This window comes from Palaemon carinicauda, chromosome 16 (genome assembly GCF_036898095.1).
Source record: "Palaemon carinicauda isolate YSFRI2023 chromosome 16, ASM3689809v2, whole genome shotgun sequence".
NCBI classification, from domain to species: Eukaryota; Metazoa; Arthropoda; class Malacostraca; order Decapoda; family Palaemonidae; genus Palaemon; species Palaemon carinicauda.
Window position 1 is genome coordinate 64,008,100 of NC_090740.1, and position 19,749 is coordinate 64,027,848.

The window sequence follows — 19,749 nt, forward strand, 5'->3', positions numbered from 1 at the left end:
CCCAAGACCTTTTATCTCGTTCTGCTCGTAAGCCCTTGGCAGCCCCTCCTTCTTCTTTGAAACGGGAGGAAAGGAGATTCCAGCAGCCCTTTCGGGGCAGGACTACTTCAAGATCAGATTTTAGAGGAAGAAGGCAAGATTCAGGACCAAGATCTACCAGGGGTTCTTTCAGACCTCGCTCCAGAAAATGAAGTTCGTCTCCTCCAGACAGTAGGCGCAAGACTGTCAGGTTTTTGGCAGTCTTGGAAGAGGAGAGGGGCAGACACCTGGTCCCTCTCAGTCATCAAGGAAGGATACAAGATCCCCTTTCTGAAAAACCTCATCTCGCAGATGCTCCGCTGGCCTTAGTAGCCCGGTACTCAGATCCTGGGAAACAGAAGGCCCTAGTAGACCTTGTCAACCAAATGCTAGACAAGGGGGCGATAGAACCGGTTCGGGATCTAGCCTCCCCAGGCTTTTACAATCGCCTGTTTCTGGTCCCCAAGAACTCGGGCGGATGGAGACCCGTCCTGGATGTCAGCGCTCTCAACGTATTTGTGGAGAAGACAAAGTTCTCCATGGAGACGACTCAGTCGGTGCTGGCGTCAGTACGTCCAGGGGACTGGATGGTGTCCCTCGACTTGCAGGACGCATATTTCCATGTCCCCATCCATCCGACTTCGAGGAAGTACCTGAGATTTGTAATGGATTTACGGAAGACTTTTATGATGGCTCAAGATCTAGGCCTGGTCATCAACAGGGAGAAGTCTAGATCAGACCGAATCAGACTATTCTCTATTTGGGGATAGTTCTGAATTCAGTTCTTTTTCGGGCTTCTCCCTCTCAGGAAAGACAGACCAAGTGTCTCGTAAAAGTCAGAACTTTCCTGGACAAGAAGAGATGCACAGCGAAGGAGTGAATGAGTTTGCTGGGGGGACTATCCTCCCTCGAACAGTTTGTCTCTCTGGGGAGACTCCACCTAAGGCCTCTTCAGCACTTTCTTTCGTAGACATGGAACAAAAAGATGCAGGAAGACTCCTTTTCCTTCCCCATTCCAATAGAAGTCAAGACTCTTCTGAAGTGGTGGCTGGACCCAACCTTGTTAGGGGAAGGGATCTCCTTACACAAGAAGAACCCAGACCTAGTGTTGTTTTCAGACGCATCAGAGTCAGGCTGGGGGCAACACTAGGAAGCAAGGAGGTCTCAGGCTATTGGGAAGGAATTCAGCTGGGATGGCACATCAACAACAAGGAGCTGATGGCCATTTTTCTGGGGCTAAAGGCCTTCAAGGACTTGGTGTCTGGGAAGATTGTGGAGGTCAACTCAGACAACACCACAGCTCTTGCTTACATCAGGAAGCAAGGAGGGACTCACTCTCTGTCTCTCTTCGAGACAGCAAGAGAGCTCCTTCTTTGGGCGAAGGAGAACAGGATAAACCTGCTGACGAGGTTTGTTCAGGGACAGAAGAATGTGAGGGCGTACATGCTCAGCAGGAAAGGGCAGGTCCTTCCCACAGAATGGACCCTCAACCAACAGGTCTGTCAGAGTCTCTGGAGGCTGTGGGGGAGACCCCTCATCGATCTTTTCGCCTCCAATTTATCCAAGAGGATCCCCATCTATTGCTCCCTAGTTCCGGACAGAGAGGCAATAGCACTAGACGCCTTTTTGATGGATTGGACGGGGATGGACACTTATGCTTTTCCCCCGTTCAAGATCATCAATCTGGTAGTCAGGAAATTCGCCCTCCTCGATTCGGGACGGATGATCCTGATAGCTCCGTTCTGGCCGATGAGGGAATGGTTCACGAAGGTGGTGGACTTGTTGATGGACTTTCCAAGAAGCCTCCCTGCAATTCCAAATCTGCTCAGACAACCCCACTTCGAGAGATATCATCAAAACCCCCTCGCTCTCAATCTGACTGCCTTCAGACTATCGAGAAGCTCGTCAGATCGAGAGGCTTTTCAGCGCAAGCTGCGAAAGCTATCGCCAGAGCGAGGAGGGTCTCTTCGCAGAGGGTCTACCAGTCCAAGTGGGAGACTTTTAGGGCTTGGTGTAGGAAGCACAAGATTTCCTCATCCACTACCTCTGTGAGCCAGATTGCGGATTTCTTGTTGTACCTCAGACAGGACGCTAAGCTAGCTGTGTCCACTATCAAAGGGTACAAAAGTATGCTCTCTTCCGTCTGTCGGCATAGAGGCTTGGACTTGTCTCGCGATAAGGACTTACATGACCTCTTGAAGTCTTTTGAGACGACCAAGCAGACCCAGTTAAAGCCCCCTTCTTGGAACCTTGATGTGGTTCTTAAATTTCTGTGCACCAAGAGATTTGAGCCCATCTCACAGGCTCCCCTTAGGGAGGTTACCAAGAAGACCCTCTTTCTTTTGGCCTTAGCAACAGCTAAAAGAGTTAGTGAAGTCCATGCAATTGAAAAACAGGTAGGCTTCAATCTGAATGGGGCAGTTTGTGCCTTGAGATTAGACTTTCTCGCTAAGAACGAGAACCCTTCTAAGCCCTGGCCGAGGACCTTTGAGGTTCCTAACTTGACCAACCTAGTGGGTCAAGAGCAAGAGAGGCTGCTCTGTCCAGTACGAGCCCTCAAGACCTACTTGTCTCGCACGAAAAGTGTGAGAGGCTCTTCTAGCTCCCTGTGGTGTTCTGTGAAAGATCCTCAAAAGCCCCTTTCCAAGAACGCTGTCCTTTTTCCTGAGGGAAGTGATAAGAGAAGCGCATCTCTTGTGTGAGGAGGAACACTTCGGACGTTTAAAAGTGCAAGCTCACGAAGTGAGGGCCATTGCGACCTCGCTTGCTTACCGCAAGAACATGTCGCTCCGTCAAATTATGGATGCGACATTCTGGAGGAGCAACTCTGTGTTCGCCTCTCATTACCTCAGAGAGGTGAGGGTGGATTATGAGAAATGTTATACCTTGGGACCATACGTAGCTACGGCTTCTGTATTAGGCAAAAGAGTTACTACCTCCCCTCAACCTTAGTTTTGTTTACTTGTACATAGGTTGGTGTATTTTTTATTGGTTGTCTGAGGACTTCGACTTGTGTACAGTCACCTCAGTCTAGTTAGATAATTTTTATCTACTTTGCAAATGTTAGGTGGTTGGTTTGGTAAAGTTGCGGTTTTTTAATTTGGGCAATAGGTAGTCCTGAAGTCTAGTCAGATTGTTGGTCTCACCCCCGTTGACAGACTCGATTGAGTGTTTTCAGCACTGCAGGTCACATCCTGGCTGACACTCCTAAGGGAAAGCGACTCAAGAGGCAGGAACCTTTGAAGTCAGCTACCTTAGCAGGTAAGGAATCAAGGTGTTTATTTATCCTACAACTTTTTTGGTTGTTTCCCCAACGATGTTACTGTCTATCACCCTCCTCCAAGTGTGTTAATCAGCTATATATATATAACTGCCAGGTAAGTTCTATTCATAAAAATGGAGTTTTTATGATAAAACAAAGTTTTATGAATACTTACCTGGCAGTTATATATACATTCGAAGGCCCACCCACCTCCCCTCAGGAGACAGGTCGGGCATAGATGAACTGAAGAACAGAAAACGGGAATGATTCCTCCTACCACCCTTTAACGGGTGTTACCACCCAACCACCACAAGGCGGTTGCCTAGTTTTAGAAAAATTCTGCCGAAATAGAGATAATTAGCTATGTATATATAACTGCCAGGTAAGTATTCATAAAACTTTGTTTTATCATAAAAACTCCATTTTGTCTTCCTTAACCCAAGCAATAAAAAATACTCGTGTTGATATTTGCAGTTATTTTCATTTTCTTTTCACATCAGCAATGCGGCAGACTTTTCAGTAAGTTAAGTTTATTTGTATGTTATATATTTGCCATTTATTAGTTTTTTTTTTAATTTTACAGGAAAAAACCAAAATCCCAAAGTGGACAAGTTCCCAGTTGATGAAAATAAAAGTGATGAGTTGAAAGTTGATGAACCTGAAAAGGTAAAGGCAAAGCTTCCTAAAACTAGAGGTTCTCCAAGAGCAGAAAACAAAGATCAGGAGAAAGACAATGGTAAGGAAGTTGAAATTTAAATGTACTGACTAGAAATACATTTTTAGAATATTCCAATGAAATTAGATGGTGTAGTATGAGAACATTCATGATCTATTGGCATGTAAGAATTTTTAAGAAATGAAACATTGTTAGCTTTTATCGGTGATGATCTTTTGAAAGCATAGATTACTGTAATGCATTACAATGAAACTTCTTTTACAGTGGAAAGTAAAAAGATTCAAAGCTTAGGATCCATATTAGCTGGTCTTGGTAGTCGCAAGGAAGAATTCATGAGTCCTGACAGACAGACTTCATCAGGTATGGCTCCAATTTTTTTACATCTATGGTTGCTTGAGAATTCCAATAAAACTAAGACCTCAATTACATATTCGAAATGAAGGCTAGAAAATTAAGTTTATAAGTACCAGTCATCTCTTGTCAGTCACATGTACAAATTTTATATTTCTTATGCTTGAATGATTGGCTGATTTCTTTCGGAATAAAGGCTTTAGGTTTTGCTTATGTTAGAAGCTGTTGCATATTTTATGCTGTGTATTTTTAATTACAAAATGGAAGTTGAATTAGTACCCATGAGTGAGTGAAAGATGCACTTTTTTCCTCATTATTGTATGTATAATATTATGTATAGTGTATTGGACATATAACATCCTTGGTGATTGTTCAAAATGTGTGTATATATATGTCTCCTCTCTCTCTCTCTCTCTCTCTCTCTCTCTCTCTCTCTCTCTCTCTATATAATATATATATATATATATATATATATTTATGTATTTATATACAGTATATATATATTCTGATTATATACAGTATATATATATTCTGATTCAAAAATTGAAGAGACAGTGAAAGATGGAAATGCAAGGTTGTTAAAAGGAGAGGAGGCAAGGAAAAGGTGTGTGGAATATTTTGAAAGTTCAGTGAAATGTTGAGGATAATAGGGTGGCAGATGTAATTGCTGTTGCAGGTGTTGAGGTGCCGATGATGAGAGATGTGAATGAGAGATAGATTACAAGAGAGGAAGTGAGGAGAGCACTACATGAAATGAGAATACGAAAAGCATCTGGTATGGATGGTGTGAGAGCTGAGATGTTGAAGGAAGGGGGTGTGACTGTACTTGAATGGTTGGTGAGATTGTTTAATGTGTGTTTTGTGTTGTCAATGGTACCTGTAGATTGGGTATGTGCATGTATTGAACCACTATGTAAGGGTAAGGGAGATGTGCATGAGTATTTTAATTCAAGGGGTATTAGTTTTGTTGAGTGTAGTTGGAAAAGTGTATGGTAGAGTAATGATTAATAGGATTAAGGATAAAACAGAGAATGCAATCTTGGAAGTACAGGGTGGTTTTAGAAGAGGTAGGGGTTGTATGAATCAGATTTTTACAGTTAGGCAGATATGCGAGAAATATTTAGCAAAAGGTAAGGAGGTGTATGTTGTGTTTAAAGATCTGAAGAAAACATATGATAGAGTTGATAGGGAAGCAATGTGGAATGTGATGAGGTTATATGAAGTTGGTGGAAGGTTGTTGCAAGTAGTGAAAAGTTTCTACAAAGGTAGTAAAGTATGCGTTAGGATGGGAAATTAAGTGAGCAATAGGTTTCCGGTGAGAGTGGGGCTGAGACAGGGATGTGTGATGTCGCCGTGGTTGTTTAACTTGTATGTTGATGGAGTGGTGAGAGAGGTGAATGCTCGAGTGCTTGGCCGAGGATTGAAACTAGTAGATGAGAATGACCATGAATGGAAGGTAAATCAGTTGTTGTTTGCAGATGATACTGTACTGGTTGCAGACGCGGAGAAGCTTGGCCGATTAGTGACAGAATTTGGAAGGGTGTGTTAGACAAGGAAATTGAGGGTTAATGTGGGTAAGAGTAAGGTTATGAGATGTACGGGAAGGGAAGGTGGTGCGAGGTTGAGTGTCATGTTGAATGGAAAAATTACTTGAGGAGGTGGATCAGTTTAAGTGCTCGGGGTCTGTTGTTGCAGCAAATGGTGGAGTGGAAGCAGATGTACGTCAGAGATTGAATGAAGGATGCAAAAGTGTTGGGGGCAGTTAAGGGAGTAGTAAATAGTAGAGGGTTGGGCATGAATGGAAACAGAGTTCTGTATGAGAAAGTGATTGTACCGACTGTGATGTATGGATCGGAGTTGTGGGGAATGAAAGTGACGGAGAGACAGAAATTGAATGTGTTTGAGATGAAGTGTCTAAGGAGTATGGCTAGTGTATCTCGAGTAGATAGGGTTAGGAACGAAGTAGTGAGGGTGAGAACGGTTGTTAGAAATGAGTTAGCAGCTAGAGTGGATATGAATGTGTTAAGGTGGTTTGGCCATGTTGAGAGAATGGAAAAATGGCTGTCTGCTAAAGAAGGTGATGAATGCAAGAATTGAATGGAGAAGTACAAGAGGAAGGCCAAGGTTTGAGTGGATAGATTTAGTGAAGAAAGCTCTGTGTGATAGGAGGATAGATGTGAGAGAGGCAAGAGAGCGTGCTAGAAATAGGAATGAATGGTGAGTGACTGTGACGCAGTTCCGGTAGGCCGTGCTGCTTCCTCCGATGGCTTAGATGACCGCGGAGGTAGCAGCAGTAGGGGATTCAGCATTATGAAGCTTCATCTGTGGTGGATAATGGGGAAGGGTGGGCTGTGGTACCCTAGCAGTACCAGCCAAACTCGGTTGAGTCCCTTGTCAGGCTGGGAGGAACGTAGAGAGGAGAGGTCCCCTTTTTTGTTTCATTTTTTATGTCGGCTACCCCCCAAAATTGGGGGAAGTGCCTTGGTATGTGTATGTATTGTTCATTTGTCTGGTCTACAGCTGCCTAATCTCTTCTTAATTTGTTGGACAAGAACTTGTGGTGTATTAAGTTTTTTATTCATGATTTGGATATTAATCTCTGGTACATTCAGTTGGTTTTTTAGGCATGTTGCATAAGATTTTTCATTATTCTAAACATCCTTCACATTCAGATCTTCCCAGATATTACCATGAGTGGATTCTTCAGGACTTTTAATATGTTGTTTAGGATGGATTTGGGCATCATTCCTGAAAAATCCAGCTTGTTGCCAATTTGTTCAAAGTTTGTTTCCTATCTAAGGCTAATACTACTTGGCCTAAAACATTTTCCTTTGTTTAGCTTAGTATAGAAATAATACTGGATGTGTCCCCAATACTTAAAAGCGAGAGTTGATTGAATAATGTCAATGATACTCTCAAAGAGGCAACGGCCATGGAAGCACCTGCTTGGGCCTCTAGGGTCGCTGCTTCCTGGTTGGACCTCTTAGTATCCTTCACCCTGGATAATGATGTCAGGAGCGGGCCGGCAAAGTATCGGTTTGTCGAGCTGTCAGTCTCTGGCTTGAGAGCCATCTCCTTCTTGGCAGGACAATCCTACACTGGGCATTGAACTGGGTCCTCTGAAGGAGGGAGGTCGTCCTCCACAGGATGCCCACATGGCTACCAGACAGGGAGTTAAAGGCGCTCAGGAAAGCCCGTATCGTCAGTGAAAGAGGCACTTGACAAGTGGAGGAGAGGGAGCCATGACGGGATGCTCCACAAAGCATCCTTGTCGTCGTAGGTTCGCCCCTAATTATTATTATTATTATCATTATTATTATTATTATTATTATCATTATTATTATTATTATTATTATTACTAGCCAAACTACAACCGTAGTTGGAAAGCAAGATGCTATAAGCCCAACGGCTCCAATAGGGAAAAATAGCCCAGTGAGGAAGGGAAATAAGGAAATAGATAAATGATGCGAACAAGTTAACAAAAAATAATTCTAAAAACAGTAACAACGTCAAAACAGATACGTCATATATAAACTATTAACAGTATTAAAAACAGATATGTCATATATAAACTATAAAAAGACTCATGTCACCCTGGTCAACATAAAAACATTTGCTCCAACTTTGAACTTTTGAAGTTCTACTGATTCAACTACCCGATTAGGAAGCTCTTTCCACAACTTGGTAGCAGCTGTAATAAAACTTCTAGAATACTGTGTAGTATTGAGCCTCATGATGGAGAATGCCTGGAAATTAGGATTAAAACTCCTGCCTAGTATTACAAACAGGATAGAATTGTCCAGGGAGATGTGAATGTAAAGGATGGTCAGAGTTATGAAAAAATCTTATGCAACATGCATAATGAACTAATTGAACGACGGTGCCAAAGATTAATATCTAGATCAGGAATAAGAAATTTAATAGACCGTAAGTTTCTGTCTAACAAATTAAGATGAGAATCAGCAGCTGAAGACCAGACAGGAGAACAATACTCAAAACAAGGTAGAATGAAAGAATTAAAACACTTCTTCAGAATATCTTGAAAGACTTTCTCAATAAGCCAATTTTTTGTGCAGTTGAAGAAGACACAGACCTAATGTGTTTCTCAAAAGTAAATTTGCAGTTGAGAATCACACCTAAAATTTTAAGAGATTCATACAAATTTAAAGAAACATTATCAATACTGAGATCCGGATGTTGAGGACCCACCGTCCTTGACCTACTTACAATCATACTTTGATTTATGTTAGGATTCAACTTCATACCCCATAATTTGCACCATGCACTAATTTTAGCTAAATCTCTATTAAAGGATTCACCAACCCCAGATCTACATTCATGGGATGGAATTAATCCAAAGAGAAGAGCATCATCTGCATATGCAACAAGCTTGTTTTCTAGGCCAAATCACATGTCATGTGTATATAGTATGAAAAGAAATGGGCCAAGAACACTACCCTGTGGAACACTGGATATCACATTCCTATACTCACTATGGTACCCATCAGCAACAACTCTTTGAGATCTATTACTTTAAAAATCAATAATAATGCTAAGAAACGACCCACCCACTCCCAACTGTTTTAGTTTGAAAACAAGGGCCTCATGATTAACACAGTCAAAGGCAGCACTAAAATCAAGGCTAATCATAAGAGCTTCCTGACCACAATCAAGGGATTTCTGTACAGCATTAGAGATTGTAAGAAGGGCATCACATGCTCCAAGGCCTTTACGAAAACCAAATTGGAAACTAGGGAATAGATGATTACCTTCAGCAAACCTGGGAGCCCAGCAGGACTAGGGTCCAGGCAGGCAGCTGGCTTCCCCTGCCTGAAAATCAAGCCTCATCCTCCTCCCTCTGGGTTCATCCAGCTCTGCTCCCCCTCCTCAGGAGGACAAAAGTACACCCTCGGCGAACCACCGTCACAGGGCCCCAAACTAACCGAGGGACACGTAATGCCTGGTTCTTCAAGTGGAAGTAGTGTACAGTGCCCCTCTTCCCTGTGCCCTTCGGTGGTAGGGGGATGCATCTCTACAAGGTGGAGAAATTGGATGGAGGATGGAGCAGACTAATGGATGGTGCAGGTCTTGAGGGACGGGTACCGAATCCCCTTCCGAGACTCCCCTCCGTCCCTGCTGTCGGGTCTCAAAGCCATTTCCCTGCAACCCAAGAAGGAAACATGTTGGAAGGCCCTAGAAGGGAATGTTCAGATCCTGCTCCACAAAGGAGCCATCCAACCTGTAGCTGGCCCCAATCTACTGGGCTGCTTCAGCCATCTGTTCCTGGTGGAAAAAGCCTCAGATGGGTGGCGCCCCGTCATTCGACCTCTCGGCCAAGACCGCTTTTAGAATGAAAATGCCTGGACGGTTCTGGTACCTATCAAGGACGGGGATTTTTTGCTATCCCTGGATATCCAGGATGCCTACTTCTAGATCCCAGTGGACCCGTCCAGCAGGAAGTTTCTCAAGTTCAAGTAGGGAGAAGTCTTCCAGTTCCGCACCCTCTGCTTTGGCCTGTCGAACACGTCTCAGCTCTTCGCCAGAGTCTTTACCCTAGTCTCACAGTGGGCCCACAATAGAAGGATCAGACTACCTAGGTACCTTAATGACTGGTTACTCCTGTCGGAGTCTAGAGAGCAGTTGTCAAGCGTAGGAACAATTTAGTGGCCTTATGTTTGGAACTGGGGGAAGTGTTCAACTAGGAGATGTGACAGCTCCCCCCCGCCCCCAAGCACGAGGACGGTGTACCTTTTAATGGAAATATTCTCCGTGCAGGACAAAGCCTTTCAGACGAGGGAGAGGTAGGGAAGCTAGAGCTAATCACTGAAGGAGTGGCAGAGGTTAGTAGGACACCTGGTGTCCCAAGAGAAGCTCATCCTCAGAGGAAGGTTGATGCTACGTCCGAGCCAGTGGGACCTGAAGGAAGTGCAGGCCCAGGCAGCGAACCGGGCGTCAGTAAAGTATCACCCGTTCCAGTCAACCAGAAAAGCTCTCCAGTGGCGGTTGGACCCAGGGAACACCAGAGCAGGGGTCTCACTACTGGACCCTCCTCCAGAGGTCCTCCTCACAGACACATCCAGGGAGGGAGGGGTAGCTCATCTGCTAGACCAAACAGATGCAGGTTGTTGGTCTTTGGAGGAGTAGACCTTCCACATAAACGAGCTCGAACTTCTGGCAGTGCGTAGGGCGGTCCTTGGGGTGGGAAGCTCGTTGGTTTGGAGAAGAGTACCCCAGATGAGCGACAATCTCACCGTCGTCACCTACATGGAGAAACATTGTGGCCTGCACTACTGTCAGATTCAAGTTTGGTTGGTGGAGATCCTGTCGTGGGCTGAGGACAACGCCATCTCCTTGACGGCCAGATACATTCCAGGGAAGAGGAATGTCATTTCATATGGGCTCAGCAGAAGGGGACAGGTGTTGGCGGCAGAGTGGTCCCTGCATCCAAAGGTGGCAAAGACAGTGATAGAAAAGTGGGGCTCTCCTTGTCTGGACCTGTTCATGACGAGACTGAATGCAAAACTGCCAGTATTTCGCTCTCCAGATGAGCGACAGTGTCACCGTCGTCACCTACATCAAGAAACGAGGTGGCCTGAACTACTGTCGGATTCACGATTGGTTGGTGGAGATCCTATCATGGGCTGAGGACAACGCCATCTCCTTGACGGCTAGATGCATTCCAGGGAAGAGGAATGTCATTTCATATGGGCTCAGCAGAAGGAAACAGGTGTTGGCGGCAGAGTGGTCCCTACATCCAGAGGTGGCAAAGACAATGATAGAAAAGTGGGGCTCTCCTTGTCTGGACCTCTTCGTGACGAGACTGAATGCAAAACTGCCAGTATTTTGCTCTCCAGGTCCAGACCCAGCAGCATCTTTGGAGGCTGCGTTCCAGCACCCGTGGGATGGACTCAATGTGTATGCCTCTCCTCCATTCAGCCTCCTACATCAGACCATAAACTTTATTTGAGGGGCAAGACAAGCAAGGATGAGTTTGGTGGCACCGTGATGGCTCCGCAAAGGAGTGGTTCTCATACCTGAAGTCCTTAGCTGTGGAACCTCCGTGACCTCTACCTTTGAGATAGACCTGCTAAGGCAGCCTCACTTCTCGAGGTTCCACAAAAGCCTCCCAAACTTCCTTCACGCGTGGAGACCATTCAGCATTTGCTAAGAAGGTAGGGGTACTGCAGAAGGTCAGCCGCCCAAACAACTTCAGACAATCTTCGTGAGCCATATATATGTACTAGGCAAAGTGAGCAGACTTCGGCAAATGGAGCGCCAAGGAGAGCATAGTGCCCCTCAATGCCTCAAATCCCAGTTATCGCGGACTTCCTGGTCCATCTATGCCTCGATCAGGGTATGTCAGTTCCAGCAGTGAAGGGATTCTGGTTGGAGCTGGGTCGGGTCTTCCTCAAGGGATTGAACCTAGGTTCCTCCAAGCGGCTCTCAATGCTGTTAAAAGGGTTCGAATAGGCATGCCCCCCCAGGGCACTCAAGGCACCCACACCAGACATCATCAAGGTCCTTGACGCCCTCAAGAAGCCTCCATTTGAGCCTCTGCTGTAAATTACGGACAGGGAACTCGCCCCCGAAGAGGGTAGGTGAACTCCATGGACTTATGACAGATGTCTTCCACTCACCCAGGTGGAGGGAGCTGGTTTTTAAATTCATCCATTCCTTCGTGGCAAAGACGCAGAACCCTGCTGTTCGACAAATTTTCCATCCTCCATCCGTAGAACAAATGGCTTGGAGGAACTGCTGTTGTGACCAGTTAGGGCAGTGCAGAAAAATATCTCATGGATCTCCCCCCAGCTATCAGGAACCTGTTTGTGACCACTGGGGAAGTGAAGAGGGCAATCTCGAAGAACATGATTTCCTTCTGGCTCCATGATGTGATCTGTAGGGAGACTTGACAAAGGGTGATCCATCCCCCAAGTCTGCCAAGCCTCATGACATCAGGGGCATCAGTACCTTACTAGCCTTCGAAAGAAACATGGTGGTCAGCTAGGTGCTGAGAGCAGACGTATGAACGAGGCAGTCGATCTTCACGACCTACTACCTCAAGGACTGTTCCCTTAAATCTCAGGAGGGGTTGAAGCTCGGTTGCGTTGTGGTCGCACAACTGAGTGTCTAATGGCAGCCTAAACATGACACAATCCGTATGAAACGGCGAGGGGTAAAGCGTCTCAATCCCTGTATGTTCCCTCTACGTACCATTGAGTACTCTGGGAAGGAAGATGTTAGCTTGGCCTTATCCCTCTCGAATTCTCGAAGTGTTATCTATTTGTCATTTGTCACTTTGAAACAGGTTTAGAAAATGGCTTTGATATCCAGATTTTAAAATTCGAAATGATCTGTTGGTCCACGGGCTGAAGAATCGGCGTCGTATTGGGTAACAGGAATTTAACTTTGATGAAACTGAATTTATCAACTAATTCATCCTCTAATCCCGGGGGGTGGGGGTTGGGGTGGGGCGGGGGTGAGCAGGAACATTGTCCATGATTAACAGGCATTTTATTGGCAAATTTTTTGCCGTAAGATAATTCTTCTCTTGGAGGGCAAACACTTTGTGCACCCACTCATTGAAAAACTGTGTGGTCATCTATGCCTTTGTGTTTGCCCGCCACATAACCGGCAATTTACTTTTCATTGTGTTGTTCTTTTTAAAAACCCCGGGGGTTGCCTGATTGGTAGACGAGCAAAGGTTTTATTTTAGAGTCACCGCTAGCATTTGCACACAACACAAGAGTGAAACTATCCTTCATAGGCTTGTGCCCTGCCACTGAATTTTCCTCCTTTGTAATGTACTTACTGACCGGCCTCTGTTTTCCAAAAAAAACCTGGTCTCGTCACAATTGAAAACCTGTTGAGTAAGATACTGTTCTTCCTTTAAACTTGCTGCCTTGCCATGTCTTGTTACACGATATATGCAATGCCAGTTCTGTTTCTGGATTATTTTAACCAATCTCTGTTGCCTTTGAACTTGAATGTTTCACTTTCTGCTCTTTTACTAGGCATTTTCTTTTCTAGGTCACCGTAAATTTGTAAGAATTTTTTGCAAATAAAAGCTTCACTAACACTATCACCGGCTAACTCCTTTTCCCTGATGAATATGTGGCAGCCTTTCCATTTCCTCCATTACCTACAACATTTGCCTCCTTATCAAAGTCACAGCTTTTGCAACTTTAGCTGCCTTTATCGCTTCCTTGTTCATGACGAAAGTTGAAATAGTTGATTTCGGAATGCTATACTGCGCAGCTAGATCCAAAACACAAACGCTAGTTTCAAATTTGGCAGTTTTTCCATTTTTAGTTTAATTGTCGTTCTCACTGTCTTCCTCTTCTCTTTCTGTTCACTTTTGGCTTTATTTAGACCCATTATGAATGCCCAGAGTTAATAAAAAAAGCTAAAAAATTGAGCCAGCTTCCCATAGTCATCCTCTTCATAAACATCTTCTGTGTCCCTGATAAAGTCATTTGGTGGAGGCTTTTTGTCTTACGCATCAACAAAATGTTGGTGTGGTCCCATTATTGTGATGAGGTTGAGGTCATCCTATAAGTGTTGTCGTCTTGTGGGTAATGTAGCATATGTTGGGACTCTTACTCTCTCTTTCCGAACATCTGAATTTGTCTTCCTTAACCCAAGCAATAAAAAAGTACTCATGTTAATATTTGCAGTTATTTTCATTTTGAATATGCTGCAATGTATTTTCTTTTCACATCAGCAAAGCAGCAGACTCTTTTCAGTAAGTTAAGTTTATTTGTATGTTATATATTTGCCATTTATTAGTTTTTTTTTTTAATTTTACAGGAAAAAACCAAAATCCCAAAGTGGACAAGTTCCCAGTTGATGAAAATAAAAGTGATGAGTTGAAAGTTGATGAACCTGAAAAGGTAAAGGCAAAGCCTCCTAAAACTAGAGGTTCTCCAAGAGCAGAAAACAAAGATCAGGAGAAAGACAATGGTAAGGAAGTTGAAATTTAAGTGTACTGACTAGAAATACATTTTTAGAATATTCCAATTAAATTAGATGGTGTAGTATAAGAACATTCATGATCTATTGGCATATAAGAATTTTTAAGAAATGTTCATTTCATATAACATTGTTAGCTTTTATTGGTGATGATCTTGAAAGCATAGATTACTGTAATGCATTACAATGAAACTTCTTTTTACAGTGGAAAGTAAAAAGATTCAAAGCTTAGGATCCATATTAGCTGGTCTTGGTAGTCGCAAGGAAGAATTCATGAGTCCTGACAGACAGACTTCATCAGGTATGGCTCCAATTTTCTTATTTTTAGGATTGCTTGAGAATTCCAGTAAACTAAGACCTCAATTACATATTCGAAATGAAGGCTAGAAAATTAAGTTTATAAGTACCAGTCATCACTTGCTCAGTCACATGTACAAATTTTATATTTCTTATGCTTGAATGATTGGCTGATTTCTTTCGGAATAAAGGCTTTAGGTTTTGCTTATGTCAGAAGCTGTTGCATATTTTATGCTGTGTATTTTTAATTACTAAATGGAAGTTAAATTAGTACCCATGAGTGAGTGAAAGATGCACTTTTTTCCTCATTATTGTATGTATAATATTATTATGTGTATTGGACATATAACATCCGTGGTGATTGTTCAAAATGTGTGTATATATATGTCTCTCTCTCTCTCTCTCTCTCTCGCTCTCTCTCTCTCTCTCTCTCTCTCTCTCTCTCTCTCTCTCTCTCTCTCTCTCCTCTCTCTCTCTCTCTCTCTCTCTCTCTCTCTCTCTCTCTCTCTCTCTCTCTCTCTCCTCTCCTCTCTCTCTCTCTCCCCTCTCCTCCTCCTCTCTCTCTCTCTCTCTCTCTCTCTCTCTCTCTCTCTCTCTCTCTCTCTCTAGATATATATATATTATATATATATATATATATATATATATATATATATATGTATGTATGTATGTATATATATATATATATATATATATATATATATATATATATATATATATATATATATATATATATTTATATATATATATATTTATATTTATATACAGTATATATATATATTCTGATTAAAAAATTGAAGAGACAGTGAAAGATGGAAATGCAAGGTTGTTAAAAGGAGAGGAGGCAAGGAAAAGGTGTGTGGAATATTTTGTAAGTTCAGTGAAATGTTGAGGATAATAGGGTGGCAGATGTAATTGCTGTTGCAGGTGTTGAGGTGCCGATGATGAGAGATGTGAATGAGAGATAGATTACAAGAGAGGAAGTGAGGAGAGCACTACATGAAATGAGAATAGGAAAAGCATCTGGTATGGATGGTGTGAGAGCTGAGATGTTGAAGGAAGGGGGTGTGACTGTACTTGAATGGTTGGTGAGATTGTTTAATGTGTGTTTTGTGTTGTCAATGGTACCTGTAGATTGGGTATGTGCATGTATTGAACCACTCTGTAAGGGTAAGGGAGATGTGCATGAGTATTTTAATTCAAGGGGTATTAGTTTTGTTGAGTGTTGTTGGAAAAGTGTATGGTAGAGTAATGATTAATAGGATTAAGGATAAAACAGAGAATGCAATCTTGGAAGTACAGGGTGGTTTTAGAAAAGGTAGGGGTTGTATGAATCAGATTTTTACAGTTAGGCAGATATGCGAGAAATATTTAGCAAAGGTAAGGAGGTGTATGTTGTGTTTAAAGATCTGAAGAAAACATATGATAGAGTTGATAGGGAAGCAATGTGGAATGTGATGAGGTTATATGAAGTTGGTGGAAGGTTGTTGCAAGTAGTGAAAAGTTTCTACTAAGGTAGTAAAGCATGCGTTAGGATGGGAAATTAAGTGAGCAATTGGTTTCCGGTGAGAGTGGGGCTGAGACAGGGATGTGTGATGTCGCCGTGGTTGTTTAAACTTGTATGTTGATCGAGTGGTGAGAGAGGTGAATGCTCGAGTGCTTGGCTGAGGATTGAACTAGTAGACGAGAATGACCATGATTGGGAGGTAAATCAGTTGTTGTTTGCTGATGATACTGTACTGGTTGCAGACGCGGAGAAGCTTGGCCGATTAGTGACAGAATTTGGAAGGGTGTGTTAGAGAAGGAAATTGAGGGTTAATGTGGGTAAGAGTAAGGTTATGAGATGTACGGGAAGGGAAGGTAGTGCGAGGTTGAGTGTCATGTTGAATGGAAAAATTACTTGAGGAGGTGGATCAGTTTAAGTGCTCGGGGTCTGTTGTTGCAGCAAATGGTGGAGTGGAAGCAGATGTACGTCAGAGATTGAATGAAGGATGCAAAGTGTTGGGGGCAGTTAAGGGAGTAGTAAATAGTAGAGGGTTGGGCATGAATGGAAACAGAGTTTTGTATGAGAAAGTGATTGTACCGACTGTGATGTATGGATCGGAGTTGTGGGGAATGAAAGTGACGGAGAGACAGAAATTGAATGTGTTTGAGATGAAGTGTCTAAGGAGTATGGCTAGTGTATCTCGAGTAGATAGGGTTAGGAACGAAGTAGTGAGGGTGAGAACGGTTGTTAGAAATGAGTTAGCAGGTAGAGTGGATATGAATGTGTTAAGGTGGTTTGGCCATGTTGAGAGAATGGAAAATGGCTGTCTGCTAAAGAAGGTGATGAATGCAAGAATTGATTGGAGAAGTACAAGAGGAAGGCCAAGGTTTGAGTGGATAGATTTAGTGAAGAAAGCTCTGGGTGATAGGAGGATAGATGTGAGAGAGGCAAGAGAGCATGCTAGAAATAGGAATGAATGGCGAGCGACTGTGATGCAGTTCTGGTAGGCCCTGCTGCATCCTCCGATGCCTTCGATGACCGCGGAGGTAGCAGCAGTAGGGGACTCAGCATTATGAAGCTTCATCTGTGGTGGATAATGGGGAAGGGTGGGCTGTGGTACCCTAGCAGTACCAGCCGAACTCGGTTGAGTCCCTTGTCAGGCTGGGAGGAACGTAGAGAGGAGAGGTCCCCTTTTTTGTTTCATTTTTTATGTCGGCTACCCCCCAAAATTGGGGGAAGTGCCTTGGTATGTGTATGTATTGTTCATTTGTCTGGTCTACAGCTGCCTAATCTCTTCTTAATTTGTTGGACAAGAACTTGTGGTGTATTAAGTTTTTTATTCCTGATTTGGATATTAATAGAGCGAGAGCTAGCAGCCATTTATTTACCGGAGATGACCAAAATTCTAGTGGGTATTTTTGGAAAGGATCTACCATGGGACATCCAAAAATGGGTATCTTTAAGTTGGGCAGTGGTGGGTGTGGATTTTATTAACCACTTTTGTCCGAAAACGGACTTTTCATTTCTCGGCAAAATATGTGGGTAGGGGAAAGTAAATTAGCTGCAGCTCCTCTCACACTGGACCTAGAATAAAGAACTATATACCAAAATGATGCTATTGATGAGTAGATTTATTTAATATCAAACTAAATTAGTTGATTTATTATTAGAGGTCACCAGGGGTCAAAAGGTCAAGATCAGCCATTTGAAATGCCAGATTTGGGTTTTAGTTGTATTTTGGCTAAATAAGACATCAAAATTTGCTAAAGGTTTACTAAATATGCGTAAAATATAAAAAAGAGATACAAATAAAGTTTTTTGAAGAATGTAGGATCTATTCCAGCTATATTACTAATATGGACTTCTCTAAAAATCTATTCTCTTTTCTTCATTCGAGGAATGGCTGCTCTCAGTGTCACTTTCATTATCATCATCATCATCATCATCATCATTATCATCTTCCTGTACATCAGATTCTTCAACGGTTAACTTATCAGGGGTATTTGAGCCAGTGAACCAGACAATCATCAATCTACATTCTGGACTTTCCAGCTATGTCCTTCAGGACCAAATGAGACTGGATCGGCTTCCTTGCATTCCTCAATACGTGTGCAACAAGTTTAGTTCTTAGCAACTTCTGTTGCTACACTCTTTGGTAAGGAGGAAGACAACAGGGGTCTGTAGTTTTGATTTTATCCAATGGATCAGTTTCCTTCTTTAGGGCATACAACTTGCGGTAAAGTTGAAGCCTGGCTTCATCAATACTTGTTAGGTTCCAAACTCCATAGACAATGCACAAGTACTCTTCAACTACAGCAGCAACATCTGGATCGATGACATCTGAGTCTCCAAGGTGACTAATTGCTGATATGAACCTAGGGTTGTTTCTCATTATTTCAAATGGCTTCCACTTTGCTTTTCTCATAAAAGAGGCTGTATAATCACAGCCTGTCAGAGCACGGAAGCTTGGTAGAGCATCGCATATAGGTCCGGTCAGTTTGGTTGCAAGTTGTGACATATATATGAAATGCCTGGAATTTCTAGAACTCAAGCCAGCATCCATACAAATCTGTGCATTAAGGAACCTAGCATGGTAGAGAATGAGGATGAAGACGTCAGTGTCATTACTGCGAATGACAATCACTGGAGACACATCATGGTTAACAGCAACAAAGTTTGCATAGTACAGTAACCGTGTATCGGCTTCTTCATGCCTGCACTGAAGCTCATGAATCAGGATCGTGTTGACAGTTCCACTTGTTGAAGTGTAAAGGTAGCATTCATGTTCCACTGCTAAGTAGACCTGATGTCCCTTAAGAGTCGATGCATATCTATCTGATGACCATTCATCCTTCAAGAAGGCCAAAAACTCTATTTTGCATTGTGATGTGCTCCAGGCCGTGTTGAGATCTGGTGGTCTTTTCCGTGACGAGCCAGTGATTTATGTAGGTAGTGGGTGTCCTACCACACAAGTTATGTTCAATGTCCTTGATACTTGACCCATTAGTATATGTGTCACAGACTATGTGTACAATTTCACCAGTGCTACAAGCTTATTTCAAAATGGACAAGCGTACGGAAGAAGAACATAGCATCAATAATATAGACATCAGTCCTGTCTGGTAAGGCATTCAAGGTTCCCATTGCTTCTAATTTTTCCATTAATGTGCTCTATGATGTCTTGTTCATATCACCGGTTATATGACACAATAAGAAAGGAACTGGAGTGAGAGGGTAGGACAGGACAATACTGAGATCAAGTTCTTGTGTTACTGACAAATACAGCAGCCCTCAAAATATGTCTCTGGTGTATTTTGCTTCCTTGATCTGTTTTTCCTTTGTGGTGAATTTAACTTTTACTACATCCTGTGTGACATTCATCACATTTCTTCGCTTAACAGCCCGTTCAAAACGCCCACCATCTACATTACATTCATTAACAAAAACTTGATACCAGGTAGATCCAGTGTCTTTTGACTGCAGAAGTCTGTCTTTCACACCATCCGAGGCAGCTTTGCCAGTGTTTAGGCAATACAGAGTATCATCATTAACAGGGAATGGATTTAGAGTGTTCTCCACTTCTGTGATCGTGCTCTTAAGGTCTGCATTGTCTTTGGCCATCCTTGATGGCTTTAGTTCCTGTATTGCATCATCCACCAACCAGTGTGATTCCAGTCATTTCCAGGAGAC

The 19,749-nt window shown here is 42.9% G+C and overlaps 1 protein-coding gene across 7 annotated transcripts in view; it reads left to right on the forward strand.

Annotated features, from left to right (window-relative positions):
• Positions 1–19,749, forward strand: part of LOC137655750 (microtubule-associated protein futsch-like) — a 268,584-nt gene that overhangs the window by 66,333 nt on the left and 182,502 nt on the right. For all 7 annotated transcript variants that reach the window (XM_068389814.1, XM_068389819.1, XM_068389818.1 and 4 more), the window contains 4 exons: positions 3,864–4,016; positions 4,221–4,316; positions 14,115–14,267; positions 14,482–14,577. In XM_068389814.1, the coding sequence (XP_068245915.1) occupies positions 3,864–4,016; positions 4,221–4,316; positions 14,115–14,267; positions 14,482–14,577 (498 nt within the window). The remainder of the gene's footprint in view (positions 1–3,863; positions 4,017–4,220; positions 4,317–14,114; positions 14,268–14,481; positions 14,578–19,749) is intronic.